This window comes from Ceratosolen solmsi, unplaced genomic scaffold (genome assembly GCF_000503995.2).
Source record: "Ceratosolen solmsi marchali unplaced genomic scaffold, CerSol_1.0 scaffold14, whole genome shotgun sequence".
NCBI lineage: Eukaryota > Metazoa > Arthropoda > Insecta > Hymenoptera > Agaonidae > Ceratosolen > Ceratosolen solmsi.
This window is the reverse complement of record NW_011948420.1, coordinates 9327367-9353156: the sequence shown is the minus strand read 5'-3', so window position 1 is coordinate 9353156 and position 25790 is coordinate 9327367. Positions and strand designations below refer to the sequence as shown.

Below are 25790 nucleotides of genomic sequence, written 5' to 3'. Positions count from 1 at the left end.
ATGAATGTGAGTTTGAAACTATAAAAATTTATAACTACCATACATTTTATCAATATTCTTTTTAATTTCTATAATACATTGTGCCGTTCTATATATATATATATATATATATATATATATCTTTTAGACGTAAAGACAAATTCTGTTACGACTAGTATACATCATAAATTGTATTGTAAATAAACGATTAATTTAAAGTAATTGTGTTCGTTTAAATGCCTGTAATTTTCTTTAAGCCATATTATTGAACTGTTTATGGTTGATTCATTATGAAGTAAAATTTATGTCATACTAAAATTATATATTTTAAGTATTTTCATATTATAAAAGTATGAATTTGCCTATGTGAAATTTCCACATATCAATTCGATTTCGATATGACGAGGAACATAGATAAAAAAGGTTTTAAAGCTAATGTTCTTTAATTAGTAGTAAAAGGAAGGAAGCATAACGTTGGCAACTAATTAAAATTTAATTAAGTCTCTTAATGCGGTTTGTAAAGAATCGATCAATTTGATGTGACAACTCTATTTCCAAAGTCATACAAGATAAGTTAAATTTATGAAATGATAATTTAAATTATAGCTTCACTTCAAAATCGAGTAATTTGCCTAATTTGAGGCGAGATAGATAGATAGATAGATAGATAGATAGAGAGAGAGATGATGATGATGCCGATGATGATGAAAAACACGGTATTCTTATATATTGAAAATTAATAATTAGTTTATGAATTTTAGTAATTAATTATGTATAAATAATGTCTTTACAATAAAATGAATTTATTTTCAATGATAACTGTAGACGACAATAAATCGATAAAAAAAATTATTTTATTTATATTAATAAAAACTTAATTACTGTCCATACGTTTACAATAATTATTATTAATAGAATGCTTATATATATATATATATATATTTTTTTTTTTTTGGAACGTCAATGCCTCAAATTCAATTAAACATTAAATCTTAAAATTAGATGAAATCGTAAATCATTCCTTCGTAGAGTAAGGTTCGAAGTAAGAATAAATGAGAGGATCATTAAGTTTCTTATCAACAGTTCAATATTATATGTAAGTCGAGTACTGATCGGGTGTTGAGCCACGACGTTTTTGAAGAGAGAATATCAGTGAAAATGGTAAGCGCGCCTATGGGATTTCCGTCTATAAGTTATGGGTTTGGCTTAATAGCATTTGCCAGTCAATTGAAAGTAATTATGCGGAAATGATAATTAAGCTTTTATACCGATGAAGCGTGTGATTATTTATGTGCTTTTGTCTAGCCAGAGTTGAATCACAATTGGAAATGACTCCCTTTGTAAACTACCACTCAAAATGACATTTGCACTCGCACGTCCCTTAAGGTCGTAATATCGCAGCATGCCACATGAAATATGAGGAAGAAATTGTCTCTCCCCCGTGCGGTGGCCGTAGCTCGGCACGAGGCCACACTGGGACTTTGGGATGTCGGACTCGCGAGTTCCTTCGATCTCGCATCGACGCCTATGGTCGAAGGGCGTAAAGCTCCCGCGATACTCTTGTCGATCGCCCCTCGCCCCCTCGCCCCCTCGCCAAACCCTCGTCCCCCCTTGCCCCCTCGCCAACCCTCCAATCTTCGACCTTAACGAGTGAGACCAATTGACATTGAGGTGGGGGAGGGTGGACAAGATTCGCGCATCCGAGCGATTATGCGCGATTAACAACGGGCAAGGGCTTGCGCAAATAATGACGCAATAACGTTCCGGGAAGGGGGTGAGGCGGACACACGCTCGAGACGAGTCAGGGAAGTTCGGAACGACGGCATCGTGATAAACTCGTGTGTCTCGAAAAATCACAAGGCGATTAGCTCGTCTCGGTATCAGCTGGGAGGGAGGTCACTGCAGAGGCCGCCGTGCATATACCTGCCAAGGGCCCCAGGGACCCTGACGTTGCCGCCGCAACATTAGGTATGAAAAATCGTAATCTCCCAGACAGACGCTGGAAAGACGCATTAAGTTAGCTGGAATTTTCGCGCGCGCAGACAAAGGATAAAACAGCGAGATCGGAGCAGGGGCCAGTGGGGTCCCCGCTCCTAAGCTGATTAAAATGCAATTAGTCAGACGGGCGGCAGTCGGCCGGCGCGCCTCGTTCTCTGTGTCCTTAATTTATTTGCTTAATGCCCGTGTGTGCAGCCCTTGCGCATGCGCTCGACGTGTGCCGCGCGCGATCGCTATCGTTAAAAAAAAAAAAATAATAAAATAAAATAAAAAAAAAGAAAAAAAGAAAAAAGAAGAAGAAAAAAATAGAAAAAGAAAAGATAGGGGGAATTGCTTAGCACCCGCATTTGCCGATAAGGGGGCTGCTACGGGGGCATTACGGGGGCCTTTATCCAGCCGCACGTGCGCACCAATGCGTAATGCGCGTCCCGCTATACCGCGTCCAATCTTCATTTTTGTTTTCCTTTTGATAAGGAAAGCCCCCCTTGCTTTACGTACAAACTAATGCGCCTCCTTACGATCCCGAGCATTTAAGGTGGCTAAGGCCACGCGCGCATTTACACGAGTCCGACCCGAGTCTCATCATTAATCCGTGAATTTAATGTTAATCGAGGCCAAGGTACATTTTGCAGCGCAGATTCAGCGAAAAGTCTGAAAAAGTCCTTTTTCTTGCATTATGTATTTATGTCATTGTCAACATTACTTTAATTATGTTAATACTCTTTGTGCTTCTCTTATATTATCATTATTAATATTGTCGTTGTCGTACTCGTCGTCGTCGTCGTCGTCGTCGTCGTCGTCGTTGTTGTTATTATTGTTCTTGTTGTTATAATCGTCGTTGTCATTATTATCGATATAAATTACTTCGAGCAATGGACATGGCTTAGATCATGAGGGCAAACGTTTAATAAATATCCTTACAATGCAGAGCAAATTTTCGATTGGCGAATTTACAAAAATAATGATTAAATCATCGCAATCATTATACTTACATAGTACTAAGGCCACGGATACTTCGGTATTATAATTTTTCGAATAATTCCATTGCTCTCTTGCACATTAAAATTAAGGTCAACGTTTTCTTTTCATACAATTGCCGACAAATGAGAGAAACAGAAAAAGAAAATACGATAAAACTGTTGATTTTCGCGCGAGACTTTGACAACATTCAATGACAATAATTCAATTATTACAATTACTTAAGCTTACCATTAAGTTTTAATCATTTTTATTCATAATTTCATTTTTTAATTTTTTTATTCATAAGGTCATTTTTATTAATAAACTCGGTAATCTTTTTCTCTCTTACCATTTCTTTTTTTCTTACATCCAAGCCATTTAAATGGTTTTATTATACTATTTATGAAGGATCTGTTTCACATCGATATTGCCAATATATACAAAATTTTCAAAAAAATAAAGAAAAAGAAAAAAAAAAAAACAATACTTTGCAATGATTATAAATAATTGTAACAATCGTGTATTTAATATTTTCGAAATAACAGTTTTGCGTTGAACCATTAATTAATCGTTTTCCAAATTCTTATAACATAGTTACTACTGCCCCACTACATTTCGGAATCGTCATCCCTACCCCAAGAGGACGTATTTACGGGTAGTGGCAGACTATATAAGTACCCCGATGATACCAATCCATATTAGTTCACCCTAGTACAAGGAACATCATGGTCATTAAAATTGAAGGTATACCGATATTAATACGGAGTGTAAATTTTGAAAAAGTGTTTAATATATCCGCCACGATCCACCATTTGCATTATATTTTGTTTTTATCCTGCTCTAACGTCGCTCAATAACATTGGTAAGCAATATTTATCCTTTAATTATTCTAATGTAAATTTTATCAAGACGTTAATTAGCATAATTCACATTGTAATTTCTCATTAATACAAATGAACATATAAGTAATAATTAAACTATGTCATTTAAACATTGATGCTGCTTTTATATGTTTTTTCACTCGTCTTAAACAAGCTCGTGCTAATGCTACCATATCATCATATAACGACTAATTATAATTAGCGTCTAAATTATTTAATAATATGATGCACGTCACCGATTCGCTTTAATATTTAAAACTGTTTTTTCTTTCTTTATAGTTTTCGTTAACGTGTAAAAGAGAACAAATGATGCACCACTAACGAACGTCACGAACAGTTTAAAGTATATTTTTTAAAGAAAGATATATATATATATATATATATATATAAAGAGAGAGAGAGAGAGAGAGAGAGAGAGAGAGAGAAAGAGAAGGAAACATAAGAAAAACTTTAAATTTATTCAAGAGCGTTTAGTGTAACAAGAATGGTTAACAAGAAGCTGAAAGTTGAAAGGGCGTCCGATCTTCGTTGCGTTCCTTTCACAAAGACCATAAACGAAGATAGTGATTTCGAAAACGAAGCGATGTTTCTCCGCGATTGTTCGACACGTTCGGAATACGAAATGTGCAAAAAGAAGCAAAAGCTCGCCCAATGCGACCAATCGTATACTTTTCATGGGGTTGAGCTTGAACAAGACGTGGCTCTCGCAAACTCTTTATTTTCACAAGATTTCAACGATTATCAACGACTATCTATTCTATGCGCCACTACAAGAGAACATTTCGGTACGTACATTTCTTATTCATAAATGGTACGGAGGTCAATTGAAAATTATTAAAAATTGTCAAGACACTCGAATTATCAAAAGAACCAGCCTCTTATAAATTTTGGCTGTATCAATATTAATCGAAAAGTCGACTCCATGATTATTCGCATGTTATTTCAATGTTCAGTACACTCGTTATCCACTTAATCGTCAAGTATTTTTATTTTATTAATCCAATACTTAAGTTAAAGCTTTCGTTTAATTATTAATTATTCGTCATTGCTCTAACATTCCTTTATTAACAATAATGTCAATTTGTGCTGATATTACAATGATTAATCCTCGGAAAATTATTTACACGATATTATTTTCAACGTATAAATTAGTTATTATACAGCGCACGTATAAATGAATAAACGCACGTATAAACCATGTGAATAATTTTCATTTTCCACAATAGGCGATTACAATCCGAATGATCCAAAGTACGCGGAACTAGTCAGAAGCGTCGTACGCCATAACGTCAACGTCAACGTCGATCTCGGCCTCTTGAGTCAGAAATCCCTACATCTGGCAGCCATGTACGATCATACAAAAATGCTAGAGTACTTACTAGCGCACCAGGGTATCGGTGTCGATGATCCCGATTCTAGCGGGACAACGGCTCTCCACGTAGCCGCATTTCGTAAAAACATCGCAGCGATGGAGCTGCTGCTCAGGTACGGGGCTGATCCCCGAGTCAAGAGCCACGAAGGTCTGAGTCCGATGTTTTTCGCCATTCGGTCGGGATCCATCGAAGCGGTCGAGCTACTCGCGAGTCATGGCTGTGACGTCAACGAAATCGTCGTCGATCGTGACCTCAACCGCCGATACTCGCATCTACACTGCGCCGTCGAGAGGAATCACGTAAAGGTGCGTGTGTGTTTCTGTGCCGTTCTCATACCACCCATTAGCTCCAACACTATTGCCTTCGAATCCCCCTGAGTCAAATTTACACGATCATGTCATTGTAATCTATCTAAATCTAGGATAAGATCCTCCTATAAAACTAATTCTCCTAATGTTGTTGTTCGACATTAGAATTGTTCGAAGTATCGTATGCGGACGTTTTCTCGCGACTCCTCTATTTTCTTTATTTTGTTCTTGTTTGTTGTTATAAGCGCGTCACTTATGAAGAGGTGAGCAGTTACATTGGGAAAGCTTATAGCCATAATTTAGGAATACAATGCAATTCGTAACAGTCATCAACTCGCGCAAGAAGATTTAAATCAGCAATATCTCGACGGGACAATGCTAAAAGAAAAAGTTAAGAAAAGGAAATAACGCCGATGCATAAAAATTCGACTCACTATAACTTGAAAAAATATCTCATTTACAAGGAAATATCAAGCCAACGCAATCACTGTGCGCTGCGCAAGCTCCAACGATATATTTATTCGGCGTGGTTCTGGTGTTGACGGGTGGTGGTGGGGGGGGGGGGGGGGGGGGGGGGGGGGGGGGGGGGGTGTACAAGCAAACGTGCCCGCGAGGCATTCGTAAGTGAGGCAAACTAACGTAGAGAAGTAATACCATTTTTCTCCTTGCAGATGGTCGAGTCGCTACTCCAGTGGGGAGCCGATGTGAATCTGCCGGACAGCTACGGTAGTACGGCCTTGCACCTGGCCACGAGGGACGGTCACCTCGCGGTCGCGCGGCTACTCCTGGAACGGGGTGCGCGCGTCCACGAGCGCGACCACGGTCAGTTGACGGCTCTCTTCCTGGCAGTGGACGCCGGTAACGAGCCGCTCTTTCAGCTGCTGCTGCAACACGGCGCCGACCCGGCCGTACGTGGCCCCGCCGGCGCGAGCCTCCTTCACCTGGCGGTCAAGCGCGGCGAGCTCGACTTGCTGGCGGCCCTCCTGCGTCAGGGTGTCGACGTGAACGCAGCCACGCGCTTCGGTAAAACGGCCCTCCACTACGCCGTCGCCGAGAAGAACTGGTGCGCGCTCGAACTTTTACTCCAGCGGGGCGCGGACCCCAACCGAGCCGAGGCCCTCGGCAAAACGCCCCTGCACTCGGCCGTCGAGGCAAGGCGCACCGAGGCCTTCGAGCTCCTTCTGCGCCACGGCGCCGACGCCAACGCCCGGGACGCCGCGCACCAGACGCCCCTTCACGCGGCCGTAAAGCAGGGCTGCCTCCAAAGTGTGCGCACGCTCCTGCGCCACGGGGCCGAGGTCGACGCAACGGACGCAGCGCGCCAGACGCCGCTGCACCTGGCGGCACGGCTCGGACATCTCGAGTTGTTCGAGCCCCTTGCCGGTCACAGAGCGAACGTCGACGCCGCGGACGCCGAGGGCTGCACCGCTCTGCACCTCGCCGTCACAGCCGAGCACGCGAAGCTTCTCTACCTGCGACCGGATCACACGTTCTTTGCACGACTATTGCGCCACGGAGCCGACGTCCGGGGCCGCACGCGACCCGCCGGCGAGACTCCCCTGCATCTGGCTGTGCGCCGTCGCTGCGGCGCCTTCGTTCGGGGCCTGCTGCGCCGTGGCGCCGAGGTAGACGCGGAGGAGGCTTCGCGAAGGCGTACCCCGCTACACCTGGCAGCGGAGAACGGTGACGCCGAGTGCGTCGAGCAGCTCCTCGTCTTTGGCGCAGACGCGGCCAAATTGGACGCCGGGGGCTACACCGCGATCCAGCTCGTCGCGAGCCCCGAACTCAAGCGCGTCTTCGGCAAATACGCGATCAGGTGTAAAGTCGCCAGACTCCCTGTCGGTCCGGGTCTGCACAGTCTCGTTGAGAAAGGGGGTAATGATAATGATGATGATGATGATGACGATGATGATGATGATGACGATGATGATCACGATGACGATGATCACGATGACGATGATTATGATGATAATGATGATGATGATAATTGCGTAGACAGGAGCACGAGGCCAAGGCGCGACTTTCATTCGCGCTATGATGACGTGATGAGAATTGGTTCATTGTTTTAACATTGCTTAAATTGTAGATTAGAGGAGGAGGAGAAGGAGGAGGAGGAGGAGGTGGCGGAGGAGGCAGGGGTGGAGGAGGCAGGGGTGGAGGAATCGCATGACGCCGGCCTCGGGTACGAGCGGACATGCGTTCTGGAGGTCGAGGCGATGGCGCGTACAAGACTCTGCGAGGAGGCCACGTATTTTGGCTTCCTGAGGGCGAGCAAGCGGAGTCTCGTTATGCTGGTACGAAAGCCCGAAGTGCAAGCGGCTTTCGAGGCACGGAGGCAACGTAACCTTTTCCCACTCTACGCCGATATGCTCGAGCGAAACCTCGATGTGGGTATGTTGTACGAGCCTCTCCTGGAGAAGGCGAGTCTACGACTGACGGAACTCCTTGGCGCCTTCATTCCGAGCGTGCCCCTCGAGCGCGTGCTCGGCTACCTCGACGCGCGAGACATGAGGTGCCTGCTGGAGGCGGTGCCCGAGGCTGGACGACAGCGATGAGCGCCTGGGAATCGTCTTCGGGGAACCTCGACTTCGATTCTCCATCGACTCGATCATCCAAGGCTCTCCACTTTTGCTTATGCATTGCTTATGTTTGGCCGATGATTTTGACGAATGAGCGTCTAAATGAATTCAAGTGCCGCGGCAAATTTCGTGACGCTTGTTTAGATTGCTCGTTGCTACGTTCGATTGCTGATTGTTCCATTGACAATGGAAAGATGCTTTATGCGATTTTACTGTAAATAGCCACTTTTATTTATAAGTCCGTCAATTATTTTAATTGTTGGAAATGATAAAACAAGCACATTGGCGCGCACACGCACACAATTTAAACCTCATATTTAAACGGAAAACCTACCGCTGCATGACAATATTTGACATGTATTTAGTAGACACGCGGTTAAATGACAATTTTGCTTGCGTGTCTGTGCGCGCGTTTGAAATTTTTATAATACATATAATTGATATTTTATAATGTTGCGTAGTACTGTAAGTGGCTGAGTGGCGAGTTATATATGCGTGGGTGTAATAAACATTTTGTAGATGCTGTAATACGGTATCGTTAATAGAATTTCCATATTCGCGTGTAAACATAAGGGAATTTGCGTTTCGAATTTCAACTATTCTTTTGGCAATATTATATATTCTGTATAAAATAAGGGAAATTTGAATATTTAATTACGGCTGCTTGGCTTGACATTTACATGATTGCGTAAAGAAAAATGCAATGAATAAACGGTGATTGACGATTTTTATAATTTATATAAAAATTACTTTTAAAGCATTATTTGTATTTTAATTAAGGCTGCTATGCACAAACAATATAATACATTTCTTAGTGCAATATGGCAGTATCTTTACAATCTCAATTAATGTCCGATCGATAATTGTAAATGATAAATGTAGAATTATGTTTATGATTAAGTATAAAAGTATGCGTATAAGCAATATTGACCAAGGCGATTTGTAATAAAATTTTATCAGCAAACATATACTTTTATTATTTAGAGATAAGATTAATTAATTAATTAGTGCATTTATTTATTATTATTAAAACATTAGGCAAAAAAAAAAAAATGTTTTCTTAAAGTTCTAAAGAAAAATAGACTTAACGATTTGTATAACATCGGGAACTATAATTTTCAAGTTTTAAATATATAAAAATTAAATATTATTGGTTGATTAATGAAATTAGTAAGTATATTTTTATCCTCGTTAGATATTGTTACAAAACATATCTTACTACAATACTCTATAATGTTGATTAAATAAAAATGATAAATGGTACCTAAGGTGTGTGTGCGTGCGTGCGTGCGTGCGTGCGTGCGTGTGTGCGTGCGTGTAAAAATCATTAATTAGAAATTAATTTATGGTATAAAATTCGTTGTATATAAAGATAAATTCTTTGAAATTTCGAAATATTCAAAGCAGTTAGAAAAGTATAATACATACGGAATTAATTTCAAATAAATAGGCTTTACGTTTCAGTCCAATATGCTTTTCCCTGCCCAAACATAAAAATTAACACGTATGGTTTTACAATAATAATAACTTAAAATTTCTCTGGAATTAATAACATGCATTTCTTATAAAATATTTATAAATAAATACGTAAAGCAATTATTTATTAATTAATAATAAAGTTACGCACTTCATTGTATTATTCCTAATTCGTGATTATACAAAAAATAAATCAATCATAATCTACATAATTATTATTTAATTATGCTGAAATCGTAATCTTAAGCTAATAACGCCAATCTCAAAACCAATACGCTTATAAACAAAGAAAAAAATTAAAAATTAAAGAGCAACTTTAATACATATTTTTCGATTAAATTTTTGAATTATAAATCAAAAAGTTTTACTGAGAAATAATTAATTAAAGTTAATGCTTTATTGTTGAAATAAATAAATGAAAAAATACATAAATAGAAGTAGAAGTTTGTATGATTTTGGGTACAGAAAAAATATATGAATATAAAAAATTACATTCATTTATTATAATAATTTATTATTAATGTAAAGACAATTTTGAGAAAAATTAATACTTTTTAAAAATCTATAATTATAAATTTTAATTAGATAAATTAAATAAATATTAAATAAAATTTTTATATTTTTTTACAACTTTGTTATTAATTGAAATATAGGCCGTTTGATAAATATTTTAGTTAATTATGATAATCGCATTATAGAAATTAAAATGTTTTAATGTTATCATTTATTTTTAATTAGATGAAATGAAGGGAAGGTAGTTTTGAATAAAATATTATGTAGAGCATAAATTATATGCTAAGTAAGCATTTCTTAAATTATATCTCTTAAAGTCAGGCCATTTATTTTTTGCACGTAACTTTAATATAATATTATAAGAGTAGAAATATTTTGCGATAATCGCACGTTGATTTGATGTACAAAGCTTTTTTAATGCAATATATAAATTTATAGAAAATAGCATTCGCATTTATCAGTTATTTCTGCTATATTTAATAATCAAATTCAATTATTATAATTTAGGATTCATAATTAAAAAAGTACTAGTACGCGTAATTTTTATATAATATTCATATTCAACCGAATACCTCGAATAATTATTATTTTTATAATGTTGTATTTATAAAAAATATCAAAAGGAATGTTGAAAGAAAGTTATATTAGATAAAAATTTAATATCAAACGTATTATAAGGATTGTTTAATTGATGCTAATGGCGTTGACGAAAAATTGAATTATTTAACGTGAAATTTTTGTTTAATTAGAAAAGTTGATCTTGGCTTTGATTATCGTGTAATCGTATTCATCGATGTTGTTGATTCGTTGCACCATTCACCAAATTAGGAATCTAATCTAATTTTAATCTAATTTACTTTTGAAAACGGAGTTACATTTTCTGTTTAGGCTAGAAATGTCATGGCTATGTAAAATTTTACAATGAGAAACAAAATCGCTAGTAATTCTTTCAATATCTTAGACAATTTATTATTATTGTAAAATATTAAAGCCTTTATTATTATTACGGCTGAAACTTATTATAATGTTATTCAGTTGCATTATATGAACAAGTATTAAATGTCAGGTACGATGCAATAATTTGTTTAGAATTTATTGTGAAAAAAAATCATTGTTTGCTAATGTTAAACCCAAACACTTAATTTAATTTTCATAACTCAAACCCTAATTAAGTATTTATTGTTGAATAATTTGTTAAATAAATTCGTTAAATAAACAATGAAAATATAAACAAGAAATAATATATAATATATATACCTGATGTCTGGAAATTCTAAATTTTTGATAATTTCTACGATAAAATTGTATATTGTTATAACGGAGTGTGGATTGTTAATGGTCGGCGTACAATGCAATAATAGGTGTAGTATGGAATTTCATTAATTTTTAAGAGTTTGCTTTGAAAATGTTTCAAAATATTTTGGTTTTATTTATTGACAATACAACGGAGAGAATTAAATATAATAATGATGCACTATTTATATTATAATTATATTATGAACGGCATGTGATATAACTATATTGTGATTAAGTAAGTTTTATCTTTCTGTAATATTATATGATGTATAAGTTTTCAACTGATTTTGTAAACTCACATTCTTTTGTAATGTAATAGGTGACTTATATAATTAAACTATCAACTGTTGGAAAGTCTTTTTTCAATTTTAATAAAAATATGATTATTAAATATTATATTTTTATGCCAATACTAGATTATATAAAAATTTGACAATTTTATCAGATTTTCAATTATTCCTTATAGACTATTTAATTGCATATTTACACGTAATTCATATTATAATCAATCGAACAGTCTCTGATTCATGAAATATTTCGAATAATATTTTAATTATCTTTGTTAATTGGCTCGTTAATTCGATAAACATGTAAAATTAATGATTTTACTTATTATTTTAATATATACATATTATTTCAAAAGGTGCTTAAATTTATTTAGCTAGTATATTTTTTATGCATTAAGAAGTGAAGAAAGAAAAAAAAAAAATAAAAAATTACCTTTACGTAATCATACACTTTATTATGGTAATAAGGGACGCAAAATGTCTTATCGTTACATTTACAATGGTAATTTCAAGTTATCGTTAGTTGAAAAAGTAAGTTGGAATAATTTTAACGTATCTCATCGAAATTATAATACACGAATTTTAATTGAATGAACTTCAATGTAATTAAGCGGAATATTTGATAGAATCGACATAGCTGAAAATTGTCACTCCCGCGATTCTTAAAATTATAATTCTTCAACGGCAGATTCTGGTATCGATAAATTGATTTTGAAACTTAAGGGGCCACTCGATAAGCAGCAATGGACGCTTTATTTATAGGCGCTTAATAATTTCATCTTCTTCTTCATCATCATCTTTTTCATCATCTTCTTCTGCTTCTTCTTCTTCTTCTTCTTCTTCTTCTTCTTCTTCTTCAAATCAAGCTCTCTTATTATTAAAAGCGGAAAGCAATTTATCTAATAACAACAATAAATTCCAATGAAATCCAATGAAGTAAATTATATGTAAAATATCAATTTAAAAATTAAAGTATACGTTGGAAAATATTATTTAGCTTAATTATGCTATATATATATATATATATATATATATATATATATATAGTAGTACCTGATATCGCTTCCTCCACTAATACCAGCAATTTCAAATCAATTGTCATGCAATGCTAAGTATGGGTCTAAGTAGGACTAAACTAACCTAAGAGAAACGTTGGGTAAGAAATTGTCGAGTTTGGTCGAGTTGTATTCGCTCTTTATCACTGTCATTAAGATTATTCGTTCCACCTTGTTTCCTCGCTACTCATTATATAAGGTCGTAGAATAAGTATTTTACGTAGCTCGCATTGGAAAGAAGGGAAAGCAGATAACGATGTCGATATATTATTCGTTAGACTGGAATAGTCGCTCGGATGTGGATGGAAATGAGCGAGAATACCACAGGAAAAAGTGCTCGCGTGAAAATCTTATTCTTCGCGAAAGCACGTGAATTGTCAGGATTTAAGGAGTCGGAGATTGTTGTGCCGGTCCTCATCTCATTTATCGAGCTAAAGGACCAGGTAATCGAGATTTTCAATTTGGAAACCATTCGAGATATCGTGATATTGGCTGTTAATGAAGAGTTCGTCGAACCCGACGCTTTTCTCAAATTGACCGAGAAGGACGAAATAGCAGTTATTCCACCGCTTAGCGGAGGTACGAGTTTTTCTTAAGATTTAACGTCGCTGTTTAATGTTTAATGAAGGTTGGAATGAAGCCTGGTACTTTATTGCTATTACAAATATTAATAGAATGTCAATGCTGATTTTATTGTTTTGTCATGATTATTATTAATACAATGATTTTCTTTCCATTTTTTTTTTTGTTTTTCTTTTCTTTTCTTTTTTTTTGTTTTTTGTTTTTTGTTAATGATTAGGGTAAAATGGCTGACTTAAAGAATTTTGTTGCTCTCGAGATAGAAAAGTTGAACGTTAATGATATAATTGAGATGGTCGCATCTCCCAATTGTGGGGCAATATCAACATTCATTGGAACAACGAGAGATAATTTTGAAGAGAAGAAGGTGTGTATGGAACAACGCTCTTTGTAACGTGCTAATGCTACTTTGTTCATCGACATTAAGATTGACCTTATTAATTTACAAGATAATTGAGTTGACAAAATGAGCGTCATCGGTGTATAATTAGATTTTTGATTCTGAGTTTGTGTAAATATGCGTCATGTGTCATGTATCTAAATAAATAATAATTAACATAAATATAAACATAGGTTGTACAATTGGTATATGAGGCTTACGAGCCAATGGCCATCAAGGAATTGCAAGCCGTTTGTAACAAAGTACGCTCGCAATGGAACGTTGAAAAAATAGCGATATACCATCGTTTGGGAGAGGTTTCTATTATGGAGGCGAGCGTTGTGATTGCAATTTCTTCAGTTCATCGGCAGGAATCGTTGCAGGCGGTACAATTTACCATAGACGCGATAAAGTCGTCGGTACCTATATGGAAAAAGGAAGTGTACGAAGAGGATGAACCTCAATGGAAGGCGAATAAGGAGTGCTTTTGGACAGCAAGTAAATAGATTTATTTACTTGTCTTAACTTAAAATTGCTAAAAATAATTATGTAAATGTGATTTTGATTTATGTTTGTTATAAAATCTTAATTATATTTGTAATCTTTAATTAAAAATTTTTACCAATATTTCATTTGCCTTATTCTTATCGACTATATTTCAATATATATATGTTTAAAATATTTTTGTAAAAATTACTTTTCTCTTGATATTTTTAAGAGCGTTTCAAACAAAATTTTCACAATAAAAGTATGATTTTATGGAACGATTGTTATAAATTTTATAACCTTTCCATATTTTATATTTCTCTAGATGATACTAAAATTGCTGCGGGAAAAACTATTAAATCAAACGAAGAAAGTAGTACGAATGAAATCAATTATGCTAATGTGGTTGTCGATGACATAGAGATAGATCTCGATAATGTTTACGAAACAGTAGAGGTAAAATCGGAAAATGTTAATAACGACGATCAGGACGATCAGGACGAGGACAGTGGTAACGAGGAATTTTTAATTAATCCAGATCAAATTCAAATCAAAGCCGATGATCAAGAACTTAATCGTAGAATAGAGTCTTTTATTGCCCGTAAACGTGAACAAGTAAATTTAATTAACATACAGGAATTTTGCTGTTTGAGGTTTGTTTCATTATAAATAACAATTGTGAAATATACCAAAATATAGTAAATTTTTTTTAATTTTTAAAGTAATCAAATCCAAGATGACGATAATGATGATAATACACATGTTTGTGCTAGAGTTAACGCAACTTTTATAAGACATAAAGATGTAAATCACGTGAAAGGTAATGACGTATTAATTAAAGGATGGCCGTAATTTTTTAAAAATTAATATATTTAAATTATAGTGCACAGGGTGTACAATCAATGGAGTCAACAAAATATGGAGTTCAATGCTCCGTTCAAATCATTAAAAAACGAATCCAATACTTATCCCTCGGCTCTTGAAGAAAGACTTTCCGTATCAGAAAAAATATTAGGAATCAATAAACCAGTGCCTCGAGATGTATACAAAAGGATAAAAAATATAGAAGATCGTCTATTATTTTTAGAAAGTATTTCACCAGAATATAAAGATTTATGGGTGAGTTTTTATTAGAATGCTGACTTGATAAATTACATTAATATTTGTCAGTATAATATAATAATAATAATTACTTCAGTCCATTGATGATTGTGATAGTGTTAAGAGTTTTGATACTTGTAACGAGAAGACTAATAGCAGCGAAAACAGTAAACCAACAAGAAAAAGAGTAAGTAATAATTCATAAGCTAATTAACTAGTGTGTAAATTTTTTTGTCTATGCCATATTTATCATTATGTATTAGTTTATATTTCAATGATAATGAATAAACGTAGAAATTGATATATTAAATATTTTTTTCATAATATTTCAATTTTCAATGAAATTTCTTCTCTTTATGCTTAAACATTGAAGTGTCAGCTTTCATTTTGATTGTTAATTCAACAATATTGTTTATGTTTTGTAAATATTTAATATAAGTTCATTCGTTATAAAAAGATTTAATTTTCATTATTGTATTGTTTTTAGACTTATTCGTCGACAGATCCTGACTCAAAATTAGATGAATTTGATTATAGGCACGCAAAGATCGCTAAATAATGTTTGCGATGAAAATTCATCCTTCGACAACTGCAAATACCTTTAGTTCTTTAAGTTCCATCTTTGGTTAACTAGGCATAGTAAATGACAATACTAAAATCAATTTATTTTTGAATATATAAGAATTAATTTTCATAATTTGTAAATAATGATTGTAATAAATTACTTACTGCATTTTAGAGAAATTATCATTTAATTTAATATCTTTCATGGACTTTATTCAAAACTTATTAAAAATAAATGGTATAATGTATTTTTAAAATAGCTGCACTTGTCATTTGCAAATTTTCCACCGTAAATTTATTATTTAATTGTCAAGTAACTGTTATTTCATTAATTCAATTATTTGATTTAATTTATTTTCAAATATTTTAAATCTATATTCTTGAAAATCCAAAATTTAGTAAATCATTATGGCATTTAATATAGCTCAATTTTGCAAATTATAAAATTGAAATTCAATAATTATTGACTAGACTATGTAAAAGTGAATTACTTTTAATTTATGTTAGTTGAATGAATTTAATCATAAAGTAATTAATGATAATAATATCATAAATGAACACGAGTATGTTTATTAACATACGAGTTCTCATCATAGGTGGTTATTTTTATATAAATATAATATTATATGGATAATTCAATGTCATTTTAATATAGAATATTTAGAGAAAAAAATTATACAAACAATGTAAATATAAATATTGATAATGTATTGGTTAAATCTGTCTTTATAAAGAAATTATGTGGTTAAATGACACATTAGTTACAGATTTTTGTATTTGAAATGCTCGATTCGCGACATGAAAATGATGTTTAATCTTTGCTTTATTACTCCGTATCGAATTATACTAATATTCACCTAAACCAATTAATTATATGACTATGAGCTTATTTTATGTTGCGTTTGTATTACTAATGTAAAATATCCGGAAAACTCCACACTCCTGTACCTGAACTATTGGCTACAGTGAATTTTTAAACAATTTGATATGTAAACATTTTACTTAAATTATAATTGCTTCTAATTTCGCCCTATTCGATATTTACTATAAAAAGTGGGATATATAATAAATTTATATAAATATTTTTAAACAATAGTCTATAATTCTTGTTTACTTAATAACAAAGTGTAGAAGCTATAAGTAAAATATATAACTCACTACTTGAGCATTTACAGCAGAAGTAAATCGATTAAATATTGTTAATAGTCTATATTTTATTCGCCATATTTTTTTAATTATTTTTAAATTAAACGTAATTTTAAAATTGACATTAATAACTAATTGATTAACTATTTCAAGGATTTTAAGATTATCCTTAAGAATAATTTGAAACGGAAATTATAATAATGCAGTTAAATTTTAAATTGAGTGAATTAAAAATGTAATCTTTCCAACGTTGTTTATTAAAATTTTATAAATATTATTAATTATCGCAACGTTAATGAATTTAATATATTATGATTTTGATAATATTTTATCATACGTGGAGTATGATAATGTAGTTTGAAAAAAAATGTCATATACTACATCTTACAAGATTCATTTAAAAAATGCTGACTAATAATCTTTCTTATATTGTAAAAAATTATAGGGATGAATTGAAAATATAAAAACTGAACTGCGGATTCGTTTGATCAGCCACGTTTTACAATGTAAAATTAATATTAAAATTTTAATAGACTATTGGATGACTATTAATTACTATCAATTTCAATATACTATAGTTAGTAGTTTAAGTATCATTTCATCGAGGCATGTGTAATGTAGTGAATGTTAAACCTTATCGAGATGTCACAATTTAAAAATTCACACAAATTAAGAAAAGCTTCACCGCCCTGTGACGTAACACCCAAACAACAAAGTCTCTCTCTCTCTCTCTCCCTCTCTCTCTCTCTATCATCAAGTTAAAAAGCTCAATAGATAGGAAGCAATCAAGGAGTAAAAGAGTTTCCGGCTGAAAAGAGTCTAAAGTTCGCTTAAGGCCGGAAAGCGCTTACAGTTGGCAGGTGACCTCGGAGGAAACACGAGGGTTCGCATAAGTTCCGAGGCACACGTATGCCCTGCCTAATTACTAAGTTAGGCTGATAGGAAAGGGTGCTGGGTGAATTCGTCCGTGACCAAATTGTCAGACTCGATATTCAAAGTGTGCGTCACGGGGTGGGTGGCAACGAGTCTGACACGTTGGTGCGTGAATACAGGAACCTTGGCTATGCACTTGTATTATATTATTGACCGAGCAAAGCAGTTTAAAAACGCATTATCCATCCAATCGCTCCTCCGCGGATGGCAAGGTGCGCCCTTACCACGTTCGTGCCTTTTTAAAAAAAATTACACACCACGCCTCAGCAGTATTAAACATTTTTTAATCGACCGTCTCTCTTATATCGCATGTGAAAATGTAATGACATTTCTATGACTAACCACCTGTGAAATCCTACCTCTCCCCTACTCGGTACTTCCCTTCGTAAATTGGTGACTTTATAAGCAAAAATTTTATAGGAGCGTTTAACAATTCGAGAGATATATTTAGTTTATCAGGATGAACGTCCTGAGAAGACCTAATGCAAGTACAAGATTATTATTTACCGTGGCCAATAAATAATTCCTTATAATTTATCAGAGATATTACGAATAAATTTTACAATTATAGAGATATAATTCGTTGTATATTATCTGGAAACAAAATTCCGGCCAACTTGCGAGCTTTGATATTTCGTCTTTTTATAATAGTTTCTAGATTCTCATACCTCTTCAAGATTCAGATTTTTTTTTTTTTTTTTTTAATGGAACCTATTGGATTAATTATTTTCATCCTAATAAATGGTAAAGCCTACTTTGAATCTACGGGATAAAGTTATTGGTAACATTCTTAAATTTTATTATCTCTGTGGGTATAACCTTGGCACTCCTAGTTTCCAAGTTTATTTCTATTTTTAAATACGCAAAGGTTAATTTTTTTTTCAGTTTTATTTTATTTACTCTAATATTTTCTCTAAATTACGTACTTTTAAATTACCTACAATAATATTTTGCAGATAACTGATTACGATTATGTATTATATGATTCCCCTATATTACAGTATTTCTGTAATTAATATTTAAAATTTAAAAACGCTTGTTATTGTTAAGAATATTTAATAATAACGATAATATTATGTTTATACATGGTTATCGCGTAACATTTGATTATTCACTCCCTACTAAAATACTACACGTTAAACATTTTCTTCAAATCATTACTTACTTACTAATCAAATTACCAAGCTAGATAATACAATTTTTTTTTAGATTTATTAATAATAATAAGTAGAATTATATGTTACTAAGTGATAGAATAATAAATAATAAATATTGAAAATTTTGTTTACAAAATAAGTTTCAAAGTTACATGTTTGCCAGTCAATATATAGTTCGAGTATTTTATAAATTTAATTATAATTTAAATTTCGAAATAATTAATAATTGCTTTCTTTCATATAAAAATTGTATGTTATTAACATAATGTATTTAAATTCATATATATATATAGAACAAAACATATGTTAAATTGTTAATATACGTTATACAATAATATAAATTATATAAAATAAATATATAAAATAAATAATATAAAGATTATAATAAAGTAAAGTAGAATTATATATTATTTTAGTACTAAACATGTAGGCAAGAAGTTTTAGTGTAAGAAGGAACTTAAAATTGTAATAGGAACGATTGATATTATTGGTTAGCAAAAATTATATTAATTATTTATACCTAAATAACAATTAGCTTGAAATATAGGCACATAAAAGCACATTATTGCACATATTGTTTTTAAATGAATAAATTTACAATACTTTTTAATTTCTTTCACGAATAAAGATCGTTGTCAGCAATAAATAAAGATGCCAATATAAACCTCATGTAAAAAGTTCTTATGAATAAAACTGACGAAACAAGCGGGGCTTTTGATAATTATTTTATACAAATATTCAAAAAAAAAAAAAAAAGTGATATAATTATATAACGCTTTTCTTCAACATACGTTTTTCTCTTCTTCGAATATTTACTTAATATGTATCACTGCAATTCATTTTATTGTTTCAATGTATATGCACTGATAGAATATCATGAAAAATGTATGAGTTGATAATACAATTTTCATGCAACACTGCAGTAATGGTACGGTATTTTTGTTTATTTTTGTTTAATAGTACATTGCAAACGTCTATTTCTGTGGTAGCTGATATTACAGTGAATTTGAGTAGTATTTCAAATAGTAATAAACCGCCATTCAAAATTACTATAATGCAATGAATATTAGTCAGTCGAATTACCTTAAATAACATGGAGCGTCGATGTAACACTTTATTCGTGTAAGTAGATTGTTGTCTTGAAATAAATATGCATATGAAGCGATAAAGGCACGAAATCTGGGGGCAAATCTATCATTAAATAAATAAATTGTAATGACATGTGAGATTAATTAGAATTTATTTTGTTTTAATAGCCAATGAAGTGAAGTAGATTATACAAATGCAAAATCAATGAAAGAAATATATTTTATATGCTTTATCCATGAAAAATTTAACTTTCAAATATATGCATTTTTTCATTATTATAGTTTAAGCTAATTCGGCTCTCGTAAATAATAGTCAATAGTGAGTTGCTTTTTCTATTTATTAATAATCATGTGTGCAGAAGGGATTTTTAAATGAAATTTTTCATTTTACCGTAGGGAAATTGTAGAAGAATATGTAGAAGATTTATTATTATATGATATTATATAATATAAGTGATTATATATAATATGATATAATATATTATATCATATTATATAATATAAGATATTTTGTAAATTTATATGAAAACTAATGAAGCTTTAACGTTGTACGGATGTTTTGCAAATTGATTACTATTGCAATTATATCTACATATCTATTTGCTCTATACAAACATATAATTGATTGTCTATTATATATATATATATATATATATATATATATATACATACATGGATTCGCAATGTAATAATAAAATATTATTGATGATATGCATCTTTCAAACGAATGCCTTAGAACAGTAAGGATAATATTTAATTTATTGGTTTAAGTATTAATGAAATTAAAGTAATAAATTTACGTATTAATAATTATTTATATATTAATAAGATATTATTAATAAGATTTTAATCTATCTTTTTTTCTCGCTACTTTTGATTTAATGAAAAATAACATTTTAGTCCATTATTTTTATTATTGAAATAATTTGTTAACTTACTCTTTTGGTTGAATATCAATTTCAACGAAAACAAAACTAAAACAATTATTGTCTATGAATTTGTAAAAGGCATTAATTAAGATTTTATTAAATGATTTATTATGATATAATAAGCATATATGAATGAATTTCATTGTTTGAAAATAAGATCAATGTATAATAATTTCAATATTACTATGCGAATATAGTGACATTAACAATAACGAGTTAATTGAATAAATTGAAATTATAATTTAATCACAGACACTGCAATCAATATATTCAACAGAGATGAGAATGTATAAATGTAATTTTAAGTAATGTAATCTTAAATTAAGCAAGTATATTTGGCGTTAAAGGCAACAAATTCGTTCCACAACTTTAACTGAAAATGACTTGGAGCTTAAATTATTCATTCAATTCGTTGTAATTCACTTTAAAGTTTTTCTAGATAATTATAAAAAAAAAAATTGTTTTTTTAAATTTCGAATAAATATTTAGGTAATTTTTATTTCTAGCCAAATTAACAAGGCTGATAATTAAAAAAAATTTCTATTACGCAGCCTTAGAGATAAGGCTAATATATCGAATATTTATATGTATTAGTAGTAAACATTCGTTATATAATTCGCTGCAAAATATTTCCATTTTATCAAAAATTCGAACAACTATTTGTCGATGCTTTTAGATATTTAATTCACACAAGTTTTCGCAATTACGACATTAATAGTTACGGCCGTTAATAGTTAATTTAAAATCTAGAACATGACATTAGTTGTACATGAAATGCATTTCTCCGATAGATAACGCTTATTTCATTAAATAGACACAATAACTAAAAGATACATTTCTCATATTATTAATAATGATTTTACAATTTTTACCTATAAAATGCTTAGACCCCTGCACTTGTTTCCGCGCATTGATCTATTGTTAATAATCCAATAAGGATTTTGGCGCAGGCCATATGCAATTTGGAGGGAAAAATAAAGATTCGAAAGTAAAGTTGAGTGAAATATTGTAATACGTAAGATTTATTGGAAGAATATCATAACAACAATAATCATAACAACAATAATCATAACAACAATAATCATAACAACAATAATCATAACAACAATAATCATAACAACAATAATCATAACAACAATAATCATAACAACAATAATCATAATAATAATAACAACAACAACAACAACAACAACAACAACAACGACAACAACAACAACAACAATAATAATAACAACAATAATCATAACAACAATAATCATAACAACAACAACAACAACAACAACAAACAAACAATAACAACAATAATAATAATAATGACAACGGTAATAACAATAATAATAAATGTAAATAACGAATTTTCTCGTATAGGTTGCATGTAGCATAATATAGATTGTAAGTTAAAAGAAATTATTGTCGAGTCTCGTTGAATAAACTTTGTGAGATATTTTCCTAAGTAATAATGTTTAGGATTAAAACTATATGATTAATAGAAAATGCATTAGACATTGAAGGCTTTAAGGACCTCGGCGTCGATGAAGCTTTACACAAATAATATCGGCACACGTTCTTTTGCATAAAGAGTGGGAAATGTCCGGGATATTCGATAATTCGAGAGAGCATCAAACGAGAAATCTATATCAACCTAAGCGAGGTCAGTGGGAAATTGGCCGAATTCGCAAGGAGTAGGTGGTGACAGCTGAGGAGGAGGAGGAGGAGGAGGAGGAGGAGGTGAGGAGGATGAGGTGGGAAGTAAGAGGGCTGGGAATGTAGTTGCAGGCGTTGGTAAATGGGGCCGGAAACAAGGTGAAATGAATTTGTGCGGTGATAGTGGGGAGGGATGTGTAGGAAGTGCGGGAAAAAAGGACGAGTGCGTCGATGGATGAAGGCGCATCCCAATGTTCTAATCGTCGTCGTCGTCGATAACGCCGTTGCCGTTGTCACATGTTGCTTGGACAGTCGCCTTGACCGTGACCCGGGCGGCAGCTGCCAACACCGTCACAATGCTAAACGACCGTTCCCGGATAGCTCGGCGAGCCGCGTCCGGACGCGAGGCGGCGGCACCTCCGCCCAAGGACTCTCGGGCCGGCGGCTCCGGGGCCACGTGCGCTCGAGTGCCGCAGGCCGCAGTCCGGACGGCGTCACTTAGTTCACGACTCGACGGCTAGACGGCAGTCCGCGTCGGGGCCGCGGCGCCTTCGCGCCGCTCTTGAGGCTCCCGAGGCTGCCGAGGGCCGGCCTCGTCGGAGGAGAGCGGCGATCGTCGGCTGCGAGGGACGCCCCCGTGGAGGTGAAGGAGGAGGCGCCGTCGAGGGAGCGAGGAGGTGAGTGGGTTCCGGGTTGTCGAGGACGCCGCGCCGGCCTGCTTCCGGGCTCCCTAACCTTGGCGCGCCGTTCCTCGCGGCCGTCGATGGATGGCTGAGGGGCTGTGCTTGTTCACGGGTTGTCGCGGGGTGTCGACGCACGGCCAAGGGCTCCTTTATATTTAGATCCGCGACCCTCTCGCTCGAATACCCTCCCCGATCTTCGGGCTCCAGGCTCCCAGCGGGGGCGTGCAAGTGCTAGTCGAGTACCCCCGTGTGCGCTGAGCTTTCCCCGGTAAAAATAGACGGGCACTTCCGCCGGCTTCCCACCTCGTCGTTCCTCGCGCCACTGTCAATCTCCCTTTCCTTTGCCCTCCGTTCTCTCCTCCGGGCTCCTCGTCTCGCTCTCTGTCCAATTCTTCGTTGTCACTTGCAATGCTTACCTCGTATTATTTGTCTTTTTCACCCTCGTGCCCCCTCCCCCACACACACTCTCTCTCTCTCTCTCTCTCTCTCTCTCTCTCTCTCTGTGTCACACACACACACGCGCTCGCGCGCAAAACCTCTTGTATGCACAGTAACTTTCAAGTTCACATTGGCGGCTCATCACAAATTTTATACTTTTGCCATGAATATATGGAGTAGAACAGTTTCACTCCTTCACCCATTTCATTCCGTAAATTCTTATAATTATCGTCTGACTTTCTATTTATTTATGTCCAAGAGGTCAGTCATAGTTTCGTTCCAGTAAACACCAACATCACCTTAGACATTTTTCATTGTAATAGCAGATTCCAGCCAGCCACCGTTGTTGTAACATCCTCCCACTCCCTCACCAATACCAAGTAAAATTCGTCATTCATATAAGCGACTAAAATGTTGTTAATAGTTGAGAGAATCGATTTTCAAAAATAATCAGTGCTACTATCGATGCAAGCCAGCGCGTCATAGATTTATCATGAAAATACAATAACTGTAATATTTTTTCTATGAATGTTCGTTCATCGACGAGAACTGTAAATATTACCAAGAATTTCACAATTAACGGAATCGAATTTCAAAGAAAATCGCAGTTCGTTTTTTCTCGCTGTAGACATTTCAATTTGATGCTCATCAAATCATTGCGCCAAAATAATAATACAATAAATATTCGATTATTAATGAATATTCATCGGTCGGCGATTAATTAGGAATTGTAATAATACACATATTTAGTAATATGAGAATAAAAATTTGCTTTGCCAATGAGAATGATGGCAATTTCAATCGATAAAACATCATTGTCTTCCTGTAGTTTTTCAATTAAAAATATATCCTAACTCTCGATCGATATATTCGTATAACTTAAGTACAATGTTTGAGATGATAATGTAAATTGCTAATAACAGGATGTAAGCAATTACTATTCGATCGTTACTCATACATTACATTATTTAAGTGCTAAATCAAACATTAGCGCCTAAAGTATTCGTCATAACGGCAATTATAAATTACATCTGCTGCTCGTGGGTAAAATGAAGAGAGAGAGAGAGATAGAGAGAGAGAGAGAGTGAGTGAGGGGGGAAGGAGGAGGAGGAGGAGGAGGAGGAGGAGAAACACGGTTTAGTGGCTCGGAGATAAAAGAAATTCGAAAGGACTCGTCTCTCATAATCCATAATGTGCTTTCGGGTGAAAAGATTCGTACGTATTTTTATACGAGAAAACAAATTGTGACAAGGTCATCCGAATGTAAGCGATAAGCATTTGTTTCGATTCTCCTTCCAAAATAGACTCGCAATTTCGACGGCGCTGGCCTCTCCTCTACTCCCCAATCGCTTTTCCTCTTTCGTGTTTTATATTGTCAGAGTCACACGTGCATAGCACCCCAAGCGCAATAGTCCACGTAGGTGTTTGCGGATCACCGATGCCGTCTCCTCTCCTCGGCAACCCCAACATTCGTGCCGTAATGAATCAGCCACTAGTACTAGTCATACATAGTGTCGTATCCAACGACGACAGCAGAACGACAAAACTTGGCTGAACGCGAGTAGGAAATAGTGCGTCGAGCAAACGAGAATCCCTAACGGTCGACCGTCACTGAGTTACGACGAAGGTTGGCGGGAGCCTCGCGGAGGGCTGAGAGTTTTGATGGGGCGCGGTGGGTTAGGGGGAGAGGTACCGATCGACACCCCTTACCGAGAATTTTGATTGCTACCCTAAGATACTAAGATTGTCCCATTAGGCTGGAGGAGTTTATTGTACGATTTTGTGATATTTGTTGGTCGCGTGTGTTTATTTTACAAATGATGAATAATGATATGACGATGGCTTTTTGAAAAAGTCGATTAGTTCAAGCGCACAAGTTTACATTTTAAGTACATGATATCTCAACGGGGGATATATGATTTCTCATCTTCCTTAATCTCTCCTTGTTTAAATTCGCT

General features: G+C 34.3%; 2 protein-coding genes across 2 annotated transcripts; both read left to right on the top strand.

Moving 5' to 3' along the window:
- The first annotated feature begins 12706 nt into the window (after positions 1-12706).
- Positions 12707-13301, top strand: Mocs2A (Molybdenum cofactor synthesis 2A). The gene has a single exon (XM_011498316.1). It carries the CDS (start codon positions 13002-13004, stop codon positions 13299-13301), a length of 300 nt encoding a protein of 99 aa, XP_011496618.1. The 5' UTR covers positions 12707-13001.
- Positions 13302-13506: 205 nt separating this feature from the next.
- On the top strand, positions 13507-15860 carry Mocs2B (Molybdenum cofactor synthesis 2B). The gene is made up of 7 exons (XM_011498168.1): positions 13507-13651; positions 13858-14161; positions 14475-14802; positions 14872-14969; positions 15033-15268; positions 15348-15437; positions 15738-15860. The coding sequence occupies exons 1-7, from the start codon at positions 13511-13513 to the stop codon at positions 15807-15809; spliced, it is 1269 nt and encodes a 422-aa protein (XP_011496470.1). The 5' UTR covers positions 13507-13510; the 3' UTR covers positions 15810-15860.
- Positions 15861-25790: the final 9930 nt, after the last annotated feature.

Excerpts from the sequence above, each read along its gene's own strand:
- Mocs2A (XM_011498316.1), top strand. The coding sequence starts at position 13,002 with ATGTGGATGGAAATGAGCGAGAATACCACAGGAAAAAGTGCTCGCGTG.
- Mocs2B (XM_011498168.1), top strand. The coding sequence starts at position 13,511 with ATGGCTGACTTAAAGAATTTTGTTGCTCTCGAGATAGAAAAGTTGAAC. Across the intron at positions 14,162-14,474 it reads GGAGTGCTTTTGGACAGCAA|ATGATACTAAAATTGCTGCG; the intron begins GTAAATAGATTT and ends ATATTTCTCTAG. Across the intron at positions 14,803-14,871 it reads CAGGAATTTTGCTGTTTGAG|TAATCAAATCCAAGATGACG; the intron begins GTTTGTTTCATT and ends TAATTTTTAAAG.